Source organism: Sesamum indicum, linkage group LG2, assembly GCF_026168435.1.
Source record: "Sesamum indicum cultivar Baizhima isolate 11 linkage group LG2, ASM2616843v1, whole genome shotgun sequence".
Classification (NCBI taxonomy): domain Eukaryota; kingdom Viridiplantae; phylum Streptophyta; class Magnoliopsida; order Lamiales; family Pedaliaceae; genus Sesamum; species Sesamum indicum.
Window position 1 is genome coordinate 16,949,272 of NC_142658.1, and position 20,721 is coordinate 16,969,992.

At 35.7% G+C, this 20,721-nt stretch overlaps 1 protein-coding gene across 1 annotated transcript in view; it reads left to right on the forward strand.

The window, feature by feature from the left end:
- The window catches only part of LOC105155975 (pleckstrin homology (PH) domain-containing protein), a 64,954-nt gene that overhangs the window by 12,167 nt on the left and 32,066 nt on the right, over positions 1-20,721 (forward strand). The window contains exons 5-33 of the mRNA XM_088877708.1: positions 2,744-2,838; positions 2,950-3,067; positions 4,452-4,553; positions 4,629-4,817; positions 4,904-5,064; positions 5,936-6,106; positions 6,498-6,587; positions 6,688-7,006; positions 7,150-7,254; positions 7,325-7,420; positions 8,334-8,401; positions 9,610-9,730; positions 9,809-10,015; positions 10,124-10,327; positions 10,427-10,536; positions 11,122-11,218; positions 11,314-11,412; positions 12,694-12,849; positions 12,938-13,012; positions 13,096-13,578; positions 14,526-14,873; positions 14,957-15,088; positions 16,495-16,608; positions 16,692-16,876; positions 16,994-17,102; positions 17,369-17,512; positions 17,756-18,046; positions 18,943-19,593; positions 19,688-19,879. Of these exons, the coding sequence (XP_088733834.1) occupies positions 2,744-2,838; positions 2,950-3,067; positions 4,452-4,553; positions 4,629-4,817; positions 4,904-5,064; positions 5,936-6,106; positions 6,498-6,587; positions 6,688-7,006; positions 7,150-7,254; positions 7,325-7,420; positions 8,334-8,401; positions 9,610-9,730; positions 9,809-10,015; positions 10,124-10,327; positions 10,427-10,536; positions 11,122-11,218; positions 11,314-11,412; positions 12,694-12,849; positions 12,938-13,012; positions 13,096-13,578; positions 14,526-14,873; positions 14,957-15,088; positions 16,495-16,608; positions 16,692-16,876; positions 16,994-17,102; positions 17,369-17,512; positions 17,756-18,046; positions 18,943-19,593; positions 19,688-19,879 (5,232 nt within the window). The remainder of the gene's footprint in view (positions 1-2,743; positions 2,839-2,949; positions 3,068-4,451; positions 4,554-4,628; positions 4,818-4,903; positions 5,065-5,935; positions 6,107-6,497; positions 6,588-6,687; positions 7,007-7,149; positions 7,255-7,324; positions 7,421-8,333; positions 8,402-9,609; positions 9,731-9,808; positions 10,016-10,123; positions 10,328-10,426; positions 10,537-11,121; positions 11,219-11,313; positions 11,413-12,693; positions 12,850-12,937; positions 13,013-13,095; positions 13,579-14,525; positions 14,874-14,956; positions 15,089-16,494; positions 16,609-16,691; positions 16,877-16,993; positions 17,103-17,368; positions 17,513-17,755; positions 18,047-18,942; positions 19,594-19,687; positions 19,880-20,721) is intronic.

The following is a 20,721-nucleotide window of genomic DNA, read 5'->3' on the forward strand; positions in this document are numbered from 1 at the left end:
GAAAGAGTTGGGCAAAGTGTAACCTTTGGGATAGTGGAGTTGGAGTTCGAGGATGGTAATTATTTAAGATTTGACTTCAAATTGACATTTGGGCTTTTGGCACCTTTAAATTGTTGCAAGAATAAAAATAATTTGTGAGTTGGCCGTATAACTTAAGTTTGACTACGGGCGAATATAAATCGAGGAGGGTTGCATATTTAATAGTGTTGTGAATGTATTATCTCGAGTTGCAAAACATGGCAACAGAGTGAAAATAATATTTTATTTATTTAATTAATGCATGCTATATTAAGTTTGGTCCAAAGAAACTATATACTAAAATTATGGTTTCTATCCTCATCTCGACCTTTTTTCTTTCAATATTGTAGCATCTTGTATTTGTATTCCATCATATTGTGTCTCCATATTCAAATTCATGTTTGTACAACATAGGATTTTGTATATTTTTTCTGTTAAGTGCTTAGTCCGGGTGGTGCTGCAACACTGAATATTATAATAAATGCGTGTTTGAAATGTAGTATGATAAATTAAGATGTTATGGTTTAATAGATAAATAAATAATGTCATAATACAGTTCATTCAATTTTCCAGATTATCATGATATATCAAACAATAGCAGATTATAATGTTATTATCCAAGTTTCAAATATAAATATAGTATTACTACGAAAGATGGTTATTATGAGAGCTCCAGCAAGAAATAGCATAATCACTGATTGTAGTCTCCTCCTTGTTTTGAAACTACAAAAATTCCCATCTAAATTTGTGGCGCCACTTACGGTTGGTTTAGATGGAAAATGTTGAGAAAAGCATAAATGTCATAGGGCTAATGTTTTGAATCTTCAGGGAATAAACCTAGGCATGAACCATGAAATGGATAACTTATTATTAGATAATTAATAGTAAATAATTACTTAATAAAAAATTATGACAGATTGTGGATAGCGCATGATTGATATCCCCAATTATTGTAAGTTAAACAAGACACAAAAGATACTCATTCTTTTTATTATTCCCTTTTTCCTTTTATCCTTGTCTTTTCCGCCACTGTTTGCCCTAGTTCTGCTATTGTGCTACCCTTGTCACTGTCTACCACCATCATTATGTGCACGATTAGACCATGCCAACATGCACGCCACATAGATGCTTAATAAAGCATTAACAAAATGTTGATATATATCAGTATCTCTTATTGATGTCATGAGGTCGGCACTGCCATTTGCACCAAAATTAATCCATCTCTGTCTTCTTCTAACCTTCTAATCTATTGGAGAAATTTGTCATGAAAACTAGTCCAACATCTACGAGATTTTAGCTTGGGTTTGCGGTTGAAATTGGCAACAGATGATGGCGAGGTGATGATGTAGTTGCTGCTGGTTCGCTCTTGTGTGTCCAGTTTTTTGAGTTTGTGGGGTTTTGTTGTGAAGTTGTGATATTTGTTCAAGTGATGGTATTGGCATGAGGAAGTTGTTTGGGTGTTGGTGTATGTGGCAGTAAAATGGCTACAAAATAGGTTGGGAATTGCCTCAGACCCACCCTGTCTATCATGAGCTGACTGGATATCATCAAGCTCAACTAGTATCATGTTACATGTAACAACATATATATTGCATTTGAGTGTTGATATCTTTGTACTTTTTATCAATCGTAGAATAAATATATTTTAAGCATATTTGCCATGTGATTAGTTTTATTTGTCTAAAACCCAACTCTGTCTCTATCTCTCTCAACAAACCTAGGTATGACAAACATTTTGGACCTATTTATTTCTTTAAAATTTAGCGCCCCTCTATAAATCCATAAGAAAACCAAAAATTAAAAAATCCTAATTTAAACCTAATTCATTAGAGTTAATTTTACCCATTTATTAGGTACACTAATGGGTATTAGATTAAAGATGAGAAACCGAGCATAACCTTCATTACGATCCTTTTACTTTTGCATGTACGTAAAGGTTAACTTTCATTGGATGAGATCTTCATCAATCATCAACACATAAAACTTTAACCTTCCTCTCATGTTTTCTTTTGTTTCCGGGGGGGGGGGGGGGGATGGATGGTGTGAGTTCGAGTGTGGTTGTCCATGAAACATATGCTTTTATTCGATGTAATGGGATTCCTTTGATCTGATTACTTTCAAGTTTGATTTCTTTCTTAGTGGTTGTCAATTAGTACTTGATATGCATGGCACTTGAAACCAACATATTGTTGTAAGTATCTGCTCTTACGTCGCGGGCTTAAACAAATTGACTATTTATGTTCTATGCCTGAAACAGACAGAGTGAAAATTACCAAAGATAGTACACTGTTCACTGTTGTAAAGATCCAGCCAATCCCTTTTTGTGCCAAGGGTGTGTCCTAGGATTTTAAAGCTAGTACAACTTACACCAATCTGACATACTATGGATATATGGCTCTCAATTCCATCCTTAACTTGTTCCAAACAAAGTGGATTATTGGTTGCTAAAGATAACACCATTGCCCCTTATCTGGGAGAACTATTGCTTGTGAAAATATTTTGATTTTTTGCTTTAGGTCTTTCTGTTTGATTTATTGTTTATACTATTTAATTCTTATCTGTCATTTGCTTTTGATATATATATACACACACACATAGAACCTAGAACCTGTGTCATTTATTCTCACAGGATCAGTGGTCATCATGCCCCGAAACAAATATTTGTTGAAGTGTTCTAATAAGGATTTACCCATTTTTCCTTTTCTGCTTCTTTTTTCTCTCTAAGAATAAGTCTTGGCTTGGATCTTTAATCAATACGGTGATCGGGAATTTAAAGCTTTCTATATCAAATATTCACATCAGATATGAGGATCTTGAGAGGTACATGGTTTTTTGTATGTTTTAGCTCGTTTGTTCTCTTGCTTCTGTCTCCCCTGTCCCCTTTCTCCTCTACCCGAAATCGGTTACTCATGCAACTGCCTTTCTCTCCAGTAATCCAGGCCATCCTTTTGCAGCAGGCATGACCTTGGATAAACTCTCGGCTTTCACAGTTGATGATAAAGGAGAGGAGACGTTTGTAACAGGAGGTGCATTGGAGCGAATCCAGAAGGTTCCAAATTCTTTCAATATCTCAATGAAGTAGAAAAAAAATTATATTTTCTTCCACAACACTTTTGATGTTATATTTTACTCATTTGCTTCATATTGTTTTATGTCAACTTATATAATGTCTACCATGAAATCTGATTGTCTGACGAGACTGGTATTCTTTAAGTGTGCTTTGTTCTTTGAAGCTCCTGTAAACATGAAATCCCAGTTGCTCTGTGTGGTGTGTCAGTGATACCGTGATTGCTACAATTTATTTGTTTTTTCGAAAGGATAATACTCAAAGATTGAAAGATACATGAATAAATCTAGAGGAAGAAGTTTATGGTTTTTGACTTGGTTTATGGATTTTAATGCCAAAAGTTTGAAAAAATTGCAGAAATGTGACAAGTTAGAAAGCTATGGATGGTGATTCAGTAGGTTCTTTAGCATGAAACATACTTCATCTGATTGGAGAATATAATACTTGATAAATCAATTAGGCCACAACTTCAATTATAGCCTGTTGCTAATACATAGTAATAATAGTTACTGAAAGTATTCAGTAATTGTGCTGATAGTTAAGTTAGTAATTTAACCATGAAAAATTGCTTTGATAATAAAACTTGTAGATTTTTCTTCTTGTTCGTTATTTCTGCTTATTTTTATCAACCTTTTCCATAATAGAAACTATTTTAGAGAATTGATGAGGATTAAAATAGAGATTGTGAAAAAATGTAAAATAATAAGTGATAAATGCATAATAAGATGTGTATGTGGATGATATTGTTTTTACCCAGAAGTCTGTACAACTTTATTGAAAGATAGAGATAGGCAAAGTTGTGAATATCAGGGCTCGGGAAGACATTTCCTTGACAAGTATTTTAGGCAAGAAAATATAGCGGTTTGTCTTTCAATGTTTTTTGTCTATGGTTTTTTTCTCTTGTAATGTTGATTTCTTTCTTTTACTGATATTCCTTTTCTATTAGAAAAGTATGAAGTATCTTTGTGTAATTATTCACTTGAACTGATTATAGTAAATACTTTGAACAACTTAGATTTTAGTTTTGAGACAATGCTTTCATAAAAATTCTAGGAACATGAACCAGGTGATCATGCTATTTGTTCTGAAAAGTGTGACTTATGATGAACATATCTTCAAATAAGAATTACGCGATTGATGCTGTAGTATGTAACGTTGGATTCACCCAATGTTTGATGTCATTGTAATGTTGCTTGTGTTACAAGCCTATTTAGCTACTCATTGGTGAAGAAGGTTAGTAGCTTCAGCCCCTTTTCTTCACTTGGGTTCCTTTCTTATAGTTGATATTCTCTTTGAAATGAATTAACTTATGCTACATTATTCTAGTCCGTTCACATTTTACATGATTGTTTTGATAACTTTGCAGTCTGTGGAACTTGAACGGATAGCCATTTATTTGGATTCTGATATCAGTCCTTGGCACATTGAAAAGCCATGGGAGGATTTACTACCATATGAGTGGGGACAGGTATATTAAGTTTGATTAGGTGTACACTTGTTGCCCATACTTCCTATAACTTTTAACTAATCCACGAGTTTCTAGATTTTCAAATTTGGTACGAAGGATGGAAAACCTGCTGCTGATTATCTGGAAAAGCACTCTTATCTATTGCAACCAGTGAGTGGAGATGCCAAGTATTCAAAAGACCGTCCAGATATATCCTCGAGAAATGGTCAACCACTGCAGAGAGCTGCTGTAAATCTTGATGATGTGACTCTGAGCTTGTCAAAGGTGGTACCAGCTTGTTACTTAGTATCTTCCCCCGCTGTTGTATCTCTTTTCATTCTCCTGAGTGAATGGTGTGTAATTTTCTGCAGAGTGGTTATCGTGATCTGCTGAAATTAGCTGATAATTTCACAGCCTTCAACCAGAGACTGAAATATGCTCACTACCGCCCACATGTTTCTGTAAAACATGATCCGAGATCTTGGTGGAAGTATGCGTCTAGAGCAGGCTCTGAGCAAATGAAGAAAGCCAGGTTCCTACTTAACTTTTGTAATATTAAATATGTCGCATCATCCTGCAAGTATGCAAATATAAGAAAGTTCAATGGTGCTTGCCTATTAATTTTATAGGCTTCAACATAATGGGACAGGTCCTAATTCTCTTATGATGAAGGATAAACTTAGTTAATAGTTGAGTGAACATGTTGACTGATGACTCTTAATCAAATACTCAGTAAAAAGTAGGTCAGGTATCCTTAATAGTCATATGTAAATGAATCAGTAGTGGGTGAGATTTGAAACATCCACTAGCTTGAAAAAATATGAAAAATTTCTGAGAAGGTAAGATATTGGAATGGAACTTAAAAGATAGATTGATAATACTTGCATGTTGGAGGCAAATGCATCATGCGAACATCATCGGACTTTTTCATGAGAATGTTTTTGCTCTGGACTTTCAAGTGGGATATCTATTTATTATAAGCATTTCCTGATGTCTGGTTGGAAGCAGCTTATGTTTTTATTAGATATTTACTTGATGAATTATGGCTTCATGGTGATTCTTCTGACTGTTCTATCTTGTGAAGCACCGTGGAACCCCTGCGATATCCTTTCTCTTTGATATGCTGAAAGTTATGAATGGATAAAGAAGCTAATGATTTTTCCTTCTCTGTCTTTTTTCCTCTCCTTTTCTACTCGTTCTTTCTTTTCGTCTGAGTTTGGAGCTTTATGTCCGAATGCCTTGTTAATGCCACAGTAAACCTTGTTATTTGAGTTCAGAAAGTTTCCCTGATAACCATCATGGTTTTAATGAATTGAATTCTCCCTTTGTTTCTCCTAACTAAACATGTGGGATATTCCAATAATTCTAGTGCGACAAACTTATTTCCTTTACGTTATTGCCAGTGGAAAGATGCCATGGGAGCAAGTCCTACGATATGCAAGATTACGGAAGAAATACATCACTCTCTATGCTGCACTGCTCAAATCAGATCTTGACCGTGCTGTAGTTGATGACCACAAAGACATAGAGGAACTTGATCGTGAACTTGATATTGCCATCATTCTTCAGTGGAGGTATATAGTTTGACTTAGCTACTTGATGAGTCGGTGTTAAGCCTATGCTTGATATGCCAGTTTTCTGGGACTTCTGTGAGAGCACATAGTTCTTTTATGTGATATACTGGTGATGTATTGTTTTTATCCTATCTGTTTTTGTTTTGATGTTAATGAATTGCTTCCTTTTTATGATAGCATCTAGTTTCATTCTAGGTGGCCCTTCACCCTGTTCTTATCCTTAAGAATCTTTTCTCTTGGGAGTGCTAACTTCTAACATTTCAATAAATGTGATTCATTTGTATTATCTTTTCTAGTTAATGGTTTCAACTTATTGCTAGCAAGATTTACATATGATTTACTTCTGTTAGACCTCTATATTTTTAGTTACTACATTAATTCCTTCAAACAGGATGTTAGCCCATAAATTTGTGGAGCAATCGGCTGGGTCAGAACTCTATCTAAAGGAAAAAGCAAAAAAATCATGGTGGTCATTTGGATGGTAAATAAGTGTACCATGATCTCATGTTCTACTCTTGCAACTTCTTCATGAGCTCAGCATATTTTTCTTATAATACATATGTGATTGGGTACAATTGCAGGACCAGCCAACCTGTCAAAGATGAAAATGAACCAGGCACCCTGACTGAGGAAGATTGGGAGAGATTGAACAATATTATTGGATACAAAGAAGGTGATGATGAAGAGTTGTTGATCCATGACAAGGGGGATTTGCCATATATGTTATTGAAGCTTCACATGAAACATAATGCGTCAAAGCTAATTGACTCTGAGGAGTGCCTTGCGGACTTATCCTGTGATAATCTTGAAGGTTGCATAAAACTTTATTCAGAGGCCAAGGTTATCAATATAAAATTGGGATCATATAGATTATTGTCCCCAAATGGTCTTCTTGCTGAGGTAGGATGCATTTGCAATCCTCTCACTCCCTCTCCTCTCTCCTCTCTCCTCTCTGTTAATCTTTTGATGTGTTCATATGTTTTCGCCTTATATATTAGTCAACAGATCAGGAAGTATACCATCTGAATTGATCTTCTCTGCAGAGTGAAAGTGTGTCTGATTCTTTAGTTGGTGTCTTCTGTTATAAACCACTTGATGCAGACGTGGACTGGAGTTTGGTTGCTAAAGCTTCACCCTGTTATGTGACTGTAAGACATCTCTTTGTTCTTATCTAATGCATTGTCCCAATTGACCCTGATTTTTTGTTGTCTTGCTCAGTATTTGAAGGATTCCATCAATCAAATCATTGACTTTTTCCAGACTAGTGCTACTGTAAGTCAAACGTTGGTACAGGAAACTGCTTCTGCAGTGCAGGTTTGTCCATCATCCTTGTGACCTGTACAATATGGTTTTGTTCACGGTTTGTGGCCTATATAATATTTGTTCCTCTTTACAATTGGTGTTCAGCAGGAATGGGAATTTTTCAGATTATGTGAAAAAACTTTTTATATAATGTAGTGCGAGGGTTGGGATCTAGTGGTTGGATTGCCAAGGGGTGGCTGAAGGCCTTCTCTGCATGGGGTGGAGGGGATGCGAAACAGTTAAATTAATATCACCAATGCTGATACGGAGATGAAGTTTGGAGGATAGAGATAGCAGCTTATGTAGCTACTAGTTGTTTTCAAATTTATAAACCATATTAGGTATGAAGTCATAAGGGCTAGAACTGTTCTTCACATTTTGTATAGCAATATTGGAACTTAGAGATTCTTTCCAATTATTATTTTCTAAAGAGTGTGATGCAGACTTGTGGGGATTTCTCTGTGGTCATTCAGTTTCATTTTGTTGAGCGCTTGGCAATTGTCTGAAAACTGTGAACATTCTGCTTTACTGGCCTTTTAGTTGTTCCACTGCTGTGTGAAGTGATGCTCTAATTGGCCTATTATTTTATGCATGGGGAGCACTTCTTTGTGGATTAGCTATCTACGCATTATGGTTCAGCTGCTTTAACAGGACTACACATTATTTACTTGCATGATGCTAACAATTTTTATATAAAAAAGTTGCCAAATACAGCTGCAAATTTCAACTGCTGCTATAGCTGTTCTAATTAGCATCTTATTTTCTATGAACTAAAGATGATTTTTTTGGAAATTATGTGGCCGTTATTTGAACTTCTCCTATGTTATTATTAATTGATTTTATCTGCGCATTCTACAGTCCTTTCATGGAAAGGTATGTACGACTTCTCTTTCTGATTTTTAATGATACTGTGTTCTCTTTCCAGATGACAATTGATGAAGTCAAGCGTACAGCAGCCAAACAAGTGAACAGGGCATTGAAGGATCGAACCAGGTTCTTTTTCATCATTTTAAAGTTATAGGCTGTCATTGTAAATTCGTCAGGGATTAGAATGATGCACCTTTGACTGTTAGTATGCTGTAGACCTTGTGTCCTTAGCTTAGAGGCAAGAATAGGATTTCAAAGCCATAGGCCATGAACTGAAGTTGGTGAGCTAAAGTACTTATATACTGGTAAAGTTTGCTGTTGGGTTGTGGATGTGCCATTATTAGTAAAGGCCCGGAGTTGGTTCAATGTGAGGGTTGGAAAATGCTGCATACAGAAGAAAGGATGTCTGAAGATACTAGGCATCATTGCAAGATGGCTAGAAGTGGAACAGATTAGAATAAAAAAGATAAATATCATCAGATACTTAAAGTTTAGAGTATCAATCAGGTATAAGGTGGAACAATTATGCCCTTCTGAATTTCTACAGATATATGTTATGGTGGCTAAAGCTTCCACAAAACTTCAAACTTCTCCGCCTTCTAAATAACTAAACTTTATGTTAGTGTGTTATTGTGTTTGTCTGTCTTTAGTCTAGGAAATGGCACCGTGAACTTCTTTGTTCGCAGAGGGATTAATTTAGAGAGAAGTTATATCAGAAACATTGGAAGAGATTGGACTGCGAGTCAAACCTCCAGCTGTCTCACACCATTGTGTGACATTCCCTAACAGAATCAAATCTGAATGTCAAGCATGTTCTCGATTTTCTGATCCAGGTTAGAGTTGTAAGTTAGAAACCAACCCTCTGCTGCATGTCCCTAAAAATACCGAAATGAGGAGAGTCTGGAGACATGGAATTGCTCCCAGAGTCTCCTGATAAACCATAACCATTTCAGAAGTATTTGCCTTCAGTTCTGCTTTTGAAGTTATTTGTGAAGAAAAGACCACCAGTGTGGAAAGCACGTATCATCCAAACGCAAAAGATAAAGTAAATCGTTTTTATTCATATGAATGTTGGCAATGTGTTTTCTCTTGTTTTCTGAGTTCTGAAAAATTGTAGTCTGGTGTTCCTTTTGATGCTTTCTGAGTTGTAAATTATAGACCGCTAGTCAATTAACTTTTACGCAAAAACAATTATAGAAAAATATTCCAAGCCGCTGTTATCTGTTGTGATGTACTGTGTTAAGCATTGATATATATAATGGCACTACTAAATATTTTCTGAATTTGATTCACTTGTCTGTATTGAGTAATTTGCGGATATACGTCTGCCTCAGGTTTGTCTTGGATTTGGATATTGCTGCTCCCAAAATTACCATTCCTACTGACTTCTATCCTGATACTGTCCACCCTACCAAGCTTCTGATTGACTTGGGAAAGTTATTGATTCGATCTCAGGTTAATTCCCAATCTTTGGAACTGGTTAGACTAATTCTTCTGATTACAGTATCTTTACCTTCAGAAATATATGTTCAGGATGATGCTGAATATGCGTCACCCGAAGAGGCAAACATGTACACCCAATTTGATTTGGTCTTGAGAGATGTATCTGCTTTCCTGGTTGATGGTGACTATAGCTGGAGCCAAGCTTCTCTAAGTAAACTTGATGGTTCATCCAAGTATAGCTTTATTAGTTTCCTACCAGTTATTGATAAGTGTGGAGTATTTCTCAAGCTTCAGCAGGTTGTGCCTATCAAACTTAGGTTTTGAAATTTGTTAGATAACTGATGCAGGCATCAAGTGAGGTCTGGAATATGGTCAAGTTGTGACATATTTGTTTTGGCTTTTCAGATTAGATCACCGGTTGCTTCCTTCCCCTCAACGAGAGTTGCTATGAGGCTACCCTCAATAGGTCTTCATTTTTCTCCATCTCGTTATCATCGTTTAATGCAAGTAGCTAAGATTTTTCAAGGGGAGGATGCGGACCATCCTGATCATGTCTGTCCTTGGGATGAAGCTGATTTTGCAGGCTGGCTATATCATCTTACATGGAAGGTTGCTTGTTTATTGTCTTTTGTTTGTGAATTACCTAATATAAATCATATTTCATGCCAATTTTCTGATACTTTTCCTTAAATCCCTTTTGTTCTTTAGGGTGTTGGAGGTAGAGAAGCTGTGTGGCAGCGCAGATACTTTTGTGTAGTTGGACCTTTTCTTTACATCCTCGAAAACCCTGAGTCAAGAAATTATAAACAATACTTCAGGTCTGGACATTGTTGCTTGATAAAAGATAAATTTTGGTTTCGTGCCATGCACAAAACGGGGTGGGCCAATGCACTGTACAATGTTATTCAGAAAAAAAAGATATCTTGAGCAGGGTGGCTTGGTGGAGGTTAAAATACCATATGGTTTTTATTAAAAACCTCTAAAATGTATGTATAAAATCTCATGCTCTATTCTGTGGTGTGTTGTGTATGCATAGTTTTTATGGTGAACAACACAAAGCTAAACTTGAAAAGCATAGTGCTATAATCATTCTTGAGATATGTTAGGAAGTTGGTCCTGAAGTTAATGGGCTTATGCCTAAGAATATGAGAAATGTGTTGTCATGATCAAATATGAGCAAAATAAATTTCTGCACGGCATTTAAAATTAAACAGCCCGAAAATTGATATCCGGTGTCCTAAATAATTGACCAGTCGAAGTTATAGATTACAGTGTAAGATATTTAAGTAGCACATAGTTCTTTTTAATTCTTCTCTCTTATTTGGCACCATAGTTACCTCAAAGCCTACATATATTGGGACATTTATAATGCTGACATGGTGATGTGATTTTTCTAATTCAAGTCTACGAGGTAAACAGCTATATCAAGTTCCTCCTGATTTTGTTGGAAATGTGGAACATGTACTCGCTGTATGTGATGCTGACCGTTCCTATGTCAAGGTAGGCCTATAGCTGACATTGATTTTAAAGATATTCCATGGAATTTGTTGGTATGTGGTTTCTATTTGGCTTCATATATGTATCCTCCTTTCTAGGTTGTGGAAGATGTCAATGCTCTAATTTTGTGTTGTGACTCTGAAAATTCAAGGAGGACTTGGCAAAGCTACCTTCAGGGAGCCATTTATCGTGCATCGGTACTCTATCATGTTTTATCTTGTGAAACATGGAATTTTCACCTCCTCTTGTCAGGATTGTGCTTTTTAGCAGTTGATATGTTGCTTTACCTTGGTCTTTTGGTCTTATGCTCTTTTGTGACCTGAAACTTTGTCACTGGAAGCAAATCTGAAGAACCAATATGTTTGTGAGTATCTTTTAAAGCACTCCACATGGGAGCAAATTGTACGTACACTTTTACAGGGCTCGACATGTGTATTTCTGCCTAGAAAAGAGAGATGATATGGAAAATAAAACCTCAAAAACTTTAAAAAGAATCATATGACCTACATTTGAAAATTATTACATTGACATCACTATAATCTCTTTTTTTTTTTTATCTTGACAATTGTTAACTTTTAGTATAAAAAGGCTGCATAGGTATCATGGTGAAGTTCAGATTTGATGCTATTTTTCTCTTGCAGCTCGCCAAATCCCATTTGGTGGTGTTTTTGCTGCTGCTTTTATTATTATCAGTGTTGCTGTTTCTTGTTTTTCTTCTTCCTTTTCCTCCTGTAATTTCAGTATTTTATTTTAGTTTCTTCATTGGCCTTTATTTTTTTTTTTTTTGGGGAGTGGGGGATGGGGGTTCAGTTTTGTATCGTAAATCAGGTCTTCTGGAGTTGAACATGAGACTATCCTAGATACACATCCTACTCTTACTTTTGTTGGGATACTGAGTATAAAACAACCACTTCTCTACAAGAAGTCAGGGGAATTAATTTAGAATCTGTGGAATATAACATGTGGAGGTATAGATCGAGATGATTTTGAGAGGCAGCTGAATGCTGCATTTAGTGCAGTCAAAGGCATCCAGTATAGGTAGGTATCCAGAGTCACAACCTCTGAATCTCTTCTCGTTTTTGGTATTTGCTTGGTAATTCAGTGACTAAGTTTGAAGTTTAATCCACTAATCGTGCACTTTCTGGTGGAGTTAGAGTTAGAGACAAATTGTCAGAAACTTTTCTCCATTTGATTTCTATGATGAATGAGCTCATGCTGCCTATCCAGAGTTACAGCCTCTGAATCTCTTCTCGTTTTTTTGTATTTGCGTGCTAATTCAGTGACTAAGTTTGAAGTTTAAGCCACTAATCATGCACTTTCTAGGAGTTAGAGACGATTTAGCACAAAATTTTCTCTATTTGGTTTTTGTGATGAATGAGCTCATGCTATCAGATTGTTTTTGGTTTAATGGATGGTGGTTTCATGATTTGATGGTGAATATGTTGCTTATGTGGAAGAATGCTTGAACGTATGTGCAGGGAGCTACTCCTGTTACTGGTCTAATTGAAACCTTGTCGGATTCAGAAGACTCTGAAGTTGAGAATCGTGATTCAGTGGATGCATCAAAGGTGGAGAAATTTTTTTTGACTGGTGTACTGGATGAGTTGAAGATAAGTTTCAGTTATAGCAGCATGGTGAGCATGGTAGTTTTTTCAGGCTACTTTTGCATGGTATGTAGTCCTGCTAAACCATTGAACATGAACTTCTGCTTCTATTTTGTAGCGTGATCCAAGTTTTATGAAGCTGCTGCTTGCCGAGGAGAAGCGATTACTTGAGTTTCGAGCAATTGGTGGACAGGTAAGGCTAATCCTCATATCTTTTCTATTTTGCATTTCGTGCATTGGTTTACTTGTTGACTTGTTTGAATAAATCTGATGCAGGTTGAACTGTCGATGAGAGCAGATGATATTCTCATTGGTACAGTTCTTAAAGCTTTGGAGATAGTGGATTTAGTTCGCCTCAACGGAACATCCCAGATCAGTTACCTAGCAAGATCATTCATCAGGAATGCAGATCTACCTTCCTTATTAGATAATATTGAAATTCCAACTCAAGCCAGTAATGTTTTTAGCCAAGATGAAGGAGATGACGAGTTTTATGAGGTGTCTGAGGAACTTAATGATTCAGTACCTGACTCACCAGGTGATGAAATGGAGTATCTGAACTCTCGTATTACCAAACAAGCAGATAGCTCAGACTTGAAGGCCCCAAGTTTTACGCGTGTTGCTGGGCTACTGCCTTTTGATGTGACTCATACGGAAGCTGGTCAGATGAGGGTTACTGATGCATTAGACAGTTTTGTGAAAGCTCAGATAGTTATTTTCGATCAGAATTCATCACTTTATTCCAACGTTGATAAACAAGTAAGTTTGTATTTGTAATGAGGTTTGACCATTTACAGGTACCATGTATTTCCTTGATATCACCATGATGATCTGATGCACATGATCTTTCATGTCTATATGTTCCACCATACCATGCACAATATGCTCACTATGAAGCAGTCTTATGATGCATAGGTTTGATTACAGTCTAAACAAATTAAAAATTCAATTGAAGTCCTGCTTAATTTAATGGAAACACAATGCTCTGTCGTGTGAGAAATTTATATGTTGTATAGGAGGCTGCGGATGTCACGTTAGATAATATATCTGAGAGAGAGTTGAAGGGACCCAGAACTTTGCATGGTAATGCATTGTTAACATAACACTATCACAGAGTATATCTATATTGATCACTTGGGAGTTACAAATACACACCCAAAATAAGTTATCAACGTAAATGTGTGTGATTCTGCAGATAGTTTGGAAGAGTGATGCACAACTGGAAACTATTATGTTTTGCTGAAAATAGTTTAGTATTATTTTTTATCTCATCTATTGTTCAGTTATAGTCAAAATATCATTTCCAGATAAATGGTTGTGCTATCAAGGATTATCCTAAACAACACCTTAATGTTGTTCATGTCTTTGAATGATCCTCCACTTGAGGTTGAGATTGGTGCAGTGACATTACCCAATCTGAGAACCCCTGGGAAATGGTGTGATGAGAAAAGTTTTGAATAATCTCCTCGATGAGGTGCTACCAAAGTCAATTCCACTTCTTGAATAGCTTGCCATCTTTGACATATGAAATTCAGTCTGTATCATCTATGGGAACCATAGCTGCGGAAATACTGATTGCTTTGGTTGGATAAATGACATAAATTTATATAGTCCATATGTAATGCGTATTCATAGTAGAATACAAAACATTGCACTTAGGACATTTGGCATATATCTTGATAGTCTTGCCCTTTTTTTTGTTTCAGGTGACAGTCACACTCTCTACCTTGTCATTTTACTGTCGTAGGCCTACTATACTAGCAATCATGGAATTCGTAAATGCTATTAACACCCCGGAGGATAGCTCTGAAACTTTAACTGATACTCCTTCAACAGCTGTTGCACCAAATGATGTGTCCAAGGAAAATGTGAATGATGGTCTGGCTTCAGCTCGAATGGAAGAGCCTGTAGTTAAATCAATTCTAGGGAAGGGGAAATCCAGAGTGATTTTTTATTTACTGTTGAATATGGCTCGTGCTGAGATATTCTTGATGAAGGAAAATGATTCGAAACTTGCTACTTTGACTCAAGATAATTTTCTTACTGACATTAAGGTGCACATGCCATCCTTTACTCTGGTAGCAGAATTATGATATTATGCTCGCATGCGTCTGAAAAATTTCCGTCCTTGGAACAGGTGTTTCCTTCTTCTTTCAGAATAAAAGCATCCCTTGGAAATCTCAGAATAAGTGATGACAGTCTCCGTGACAGTCATATGTATTTCTGGGCCTGTGATATGAGGAATCCTGGTGGAAATTCATTTGTCGAGGTATTTATGAGTTGTTACTTATATTCTGCATTCATCTTGGCATCTGTTTGGTTTACGGTTTTCCTAATAGTTTGCCTAGTGCTATCAGATGCATAGATTTACTGATTTAATTCTTTTCAATAAAAATGGGTTTTCACTACTATCTGTATTGTGTTAATCGTGCTTTGCAGTTGTCTCCTTATGTGTCCTTATTTGTTTAAATTTTTAACATTTTATTCTATGAGTCTGGTGCGAGTCATATTGCATGTTTACTTCCCATAAAAATCTTATTAGTTTCATTTCATCATTTCCAACAGAATCTATATCTTACTATATATGATCTTATCTATATCTGTACCTCTATATGTACTATATAATCTCATAAGTGTTTGTGCTTTCATTACATTCGTACCTTATTTAAGTACTCTTTTAATAATAAATAAGTATTAGTTATAAAAGAACAATAAAAGAAGAAAACTATTTAATAGTCATAATTCATGTAAGTAGTTTAGAGAATGAATAATATTATCTAACTAAAATAAATTGTCAAATAACATTTCGAGATGATTAATTTTGTAGAAATGTTCTGGAACATTTTAAGATTTTTTTTAAGTTACTACTGCACAGTAAACTTTAAAATAGTATATGAAAAATATGTAAAATAATATTTTGAACTTTAAAAAAATATTTTAAAGAATATGTACCTGAAAATTCTAAATAAAATTCCACACTTTTATTCAATTTGAAGTACTTTTGAAAATTTTGAAACGAGTGAAATTTGAGTAATTGATTTTTATTTTAGTAGTAGCATTAGATAAGTTTCTTTGTAATTAAGGCTAGGTATTGAGAAAACTGCAAAGAAGGCTGCTGGAAAAGATCCCTAGGTTTCTCCTTAGTTCTCTATTTTCACAGAGGTGGGTTGAATCTATTGTGTTTTTTTCATTGAATCAGTAGGGATAAGTATAATGTTGGTGATCTACATAAAAATGGGAGCTTTGATCTTTCCCTAACCAAATTCTAGAGCATCCCTAGAACAGTACAGTCTCCATTTATTAGATGATAGCCCGAATAGCTATCATATGTACATTCAGAGATACAGCCTCTAAATACACAATTCTGAAATCCAGACAACTAAATAAACTTTTCAACATATATTTCAGGCTTTGAAATGTATGATTCATAAACAAGATGGGCTGCTGACCTTGTAAGAAGATGATGTTACCAGGCTCCCAAAACTTTCCCCATGAAGCAAGCAGTTTTTCTATCATTTTAAAACTCAGCTTCTTGTTTCATTTGATGTATCTTTTTTAAAACTGTTCGAGAATTGCTAAACTTGCATCTTTTTAAAATTATATTAGTCTTGACTTTGGATTAACATATGTTCTGAGCACATGCTGAGTTGCGAATATCCTGCTGTGAATTTGCAGCTGGTATTTTGTTCCTATAATGTTGATGATGAAGATTATGAGGGTTACGACTACAGCCTCCAAGGGGAGCTGTCTGAAGTGCGAATTGTCTATTTGAATCGCTTTGTTCAGGAGGTGACTCAATTTTTAGTCTACAGTTTGTTGTCCTCCTGAACTTAAAAGATGTATCTGCTCTGATTTTGTGAAATCATTTTCAGGTTATCAGCTACTTTATGGGTCTTGTTCCTAGTGATTCCAAGGATGTTATCCAAGTAAAAGATCAAGTGACAAATTCAGAGAAGTGGCTTACAAGAAGTGAAATTGAAGGATCACCTGCAGTAAAGTTTGATCTTTCACTTAAGAAGCCAATCATAGTAATGCCTAAAAGAACAAATAGCTCTGAGTGAGTTTGAAGTTTGCTCTAAGTGCTATATGCTTGCTGCCAGAGCAGTTACTTACAACTAAACAATGGGTGCGAGCTCAGGGATGTGATTCATATATAATCTGGCTTTGCTTGCAGTTATTTGAAGCTTGATGTTGTCCAAATCACCGTCCAGAACACATTTAAGTGGTTTGGTGGAAGCAAAACCGAAATAAATGCAGTACATGTGGACATTTTGAAAATTCTTGTAAGATGCTTTGCACCTTCATGCTTGTTTACTGGTGAGACTAGAAATGAGAAGAATTAGATGTGGTCTTGTCTGCAAAATTCTATTTCCTTTTTGATTTCCATTGGTCTGAAAGTTAACTTATCCTTTCCAGGCACTTATGGATTGTTCTTATTCTTTGCAATTTTGTAAAAAGTTTGGTGCTATATTGTTATAGTTGCTAAGGTCTTCTGCTTTGTTGTTAATTTCTAGATAAATGTCCTTATCACATCTGGATGTCCTTTCAGGTTGAAGATATCAACTTGAATGTTGGCTCAGGATCAGAATTGGGTGAGAGCATAATTCAAGATGTTAAGGGTGTTTCCTTTGTCATTCGGAGGTCACTACGTGACTTAGTGCATCAAATTCCAAGTTTAGAAGTTGCTGTTACGGTATCGCACTCCAAGCTTAGAAATCTTTACTTTTTGATTGTCCCCTATCAGTGCAAGTCTTTTATTACATCATTCTTTCAATCTCAAGGCCTAAGATCTGTAAAGGCTGATGGCTTTTTCATGTTGCTTTGCATCCTTTGGAGTTGAGGCTTTTGATAGAAGTTTCTCTTATTAAACTAAATACCTACTGTGCACTATCTATTTTTCTTCCATTCTAACTGGGCCTTCTTTTTTAAATTTCAGATTGAAGAACTCAAAGCAGCTTTATCCAACAAAGAGTATGAAATAATCATCGAATGTGCACAAGCTAATATTTCAGAGACCCCAAATGTTATGCCTCTACTGAAAGATGAAGTCTTGTCCCCTTCAATTGATGTTGTGGGACACACTGGTAGTCAATCTTTAGATCCTGCAAAAGCTGAAATTCAAGTGAGTGGAACGTGGGTCGCAACCAAGGTTTCTGTCCATATTAATATGGTTGAACTTTGTCTTCATTATGGTGTTTCGAGGGATGCATCTCTTGCCACTCTACAGGTAGATCATCAACCACCCTTGAGATTTTCCAACCTCGTGGTGTTTTATGCAGTTACACGGTATATATGGTGAAACATCTTCTACCCATTTCTTAGGATGTTTTTACATAAATATGTTTTTGTTTGTGTTTTAATTGCACTAGCAATATCTCATGGCTAAAATGATTATAATTAGCAATGACATATTTGTTACAAAAGATCCTAGTTGCATCTCATGTTTCCTAGAGTTCTGATGGTTAAGGAGCTAAAAGAACCAGGAAGGGCTAAAAAGTTGGGTTATATCATAGTCTTTGGAGTTTGAGTCCTCTTCCCTGTGAACCATGCTTTCTAATGCTTTTCTGTATCCCTGCTATACATTGAATATCTAACACAAGTTGTTGACAGAATATGCATGGAATCTTGATATATTCTTAACTGATTTCTTATATTATGGTGAAAACAATTGTTATAGCTACTGAAAATTGCCAATCATGAGCCTTAGGAGGCCTTGCATTGTTGATGTGCTTTGAGAGACATTGAATACAAGCAGCACCCTGTAGGAGAGGTATTCTTGGGCGTGATCATGTGTTGCTTGACCTGATAGAATAGTGTTTAGTGTAGTAGCAATAAGGGACACCTGCATACTGTTTTGGTTTTGGTTCTAGACTGGCCGGATGTGAGACTATTCCTTTACTTTGTTTCCTCTTGAATTTTTATCTGAAGGTAGTTGGGCAAAGATGTAAACATATATATCTTTGTTTCCGCTAGAATTTTTATCTGAAGGTAGTTGTGCAATGATATTAACATATCTATGCAGTCCTTGATCCGATGTGCCTGCTTTCTTTATATTTGATTGGCTTTTCCTCTTATGCTCTTCAACTTTTTAGTGCTACAGTGTAATAGGATTGTATGTATCAGGTGAGTGGAGTTTGGCTTTTGTACAAGTCTAATATGGTGGGGGAAGGTTTTCTATCAGCTACACTGAAAGATTTGGTGGTGGTTGATGATCGTGAAGGTACAGAAAAGGAGCTTAAATTGGCCTTTGGAAAGCCTGATGTAGATGGACACAGTCCTTCACAATCTGTGCCTGGAAACATTGATCATAATACTGTTGAGAGCAATCCTTTGGCAAACAATGCAAGAAAGTACACTCCAGCAATTCTAATTCTTGATGCCAGATTCCATGAAAGTTCAACATTCGTTTCCTTGTGCATCCAGAGGCCACAATTGCTTGTGGCACTTGATTTTTTGCTTGCAGTTGTTGAGTTTTTTGTCCCAACTGTTCGTAGTGATGTGTCAAATGATGAGAATGCTAACTCTTCGCATTTTCTGGACGCTATTGTACTTGACCAGCCAATTTTCTGCCAAGCCACTGCTGAATTCTCAATTTCACCTCAGAAACCTTTGGTTGCTGATGATGAAAGGTTTGAACATTTTATATATGATGGAAGAGGTGGGACTTTGTACCTAAAAGACCGATGGGGATTAAATCTCTCATGTCCGAGTATGGAAGCTTTAGTTTATGTTGGAAATGGAAAGAAACTGCAATTCAGAAATGTCACCATCAGGGTAGGTCCTCCTGTAACTCCTCTTTTTCATATGCATATCTAAACTTACTGCTCCGATTGCATCTGAACTTTCTCCTTTCTATTCATCATTCCAGAATGGGGCGTACTTAGATTCATGCATTTTACTGGGAGCCAATAGTTGCTATTCAGCTGATGAGAATGATAACGTCTTTTTAGAGGGAGAAAATGGAAGCCCTTCTGATCGCAATTCAGGAAGAAGCACTACTACTCATGCATCACAAAATGCTGTTTCTAGCAGATCGACAGAGTTGATATTTGAGTTACAGGTATGACACCAGTTGAGGAGTGCATCTGTTCCTGTTGCTTAAAGTTTGTTTCTTTCTGAATTCTCCAGCAAGGCTTATGGAAAATTTTTTAAACTCATTCAAGCAAAGACAATAGGATCTTACCGTCCAAAATCAATAGTTTTTGCTACGGATTTGATCATGTTTTTTATATCTGGGTGGAAATTTAATGAATTTGGGCCTCAGATAAAGATTGAAAAAGAATGATGTGACAGAGTCCATAATCTGGTGTCTCCAATTAACAAGCAATAAATTGTGTCAGTGATTCCATTTGACAGGTTTTGTAGATGGGAGTGTTTATTGGTTGTTATTCCCTAACTTAAACACTGGTTCTTATTTAGTTGGATACTTTGTGCACATGTAGAAAGAAAAATGTTTATTATGATAATATATGCGCCTATATTTGTTATGCATAAATTATACGTTTACCTATATAAGTTATATTAATAGCTATTATATATTAAATTTTCCTAAGCATATAACTTATGATATAAGATACATGTATTTATTTGTGATATTATTGTGCCTATGAATTAATACATATTCATATCCTGATATATACCAAAATTTAAATAAATGTATAATATACTTAATAGTTAATGAGCATATATTATTCATGTATGATTATATTTATCTAACATTCTTCTTTTGATATTTTAATATTAGCTTTATATTTATAATCTAGTAATCCATATTTTAATAGTTTTTACTACTAAGTAATGTATAATTGATATGTAAAATATATGGATAATTTTCTCAATATATATTTCTTGACATGTAGTACTCATCCTATCCAAATGTATAACTTGGTTACAACTTTGTTA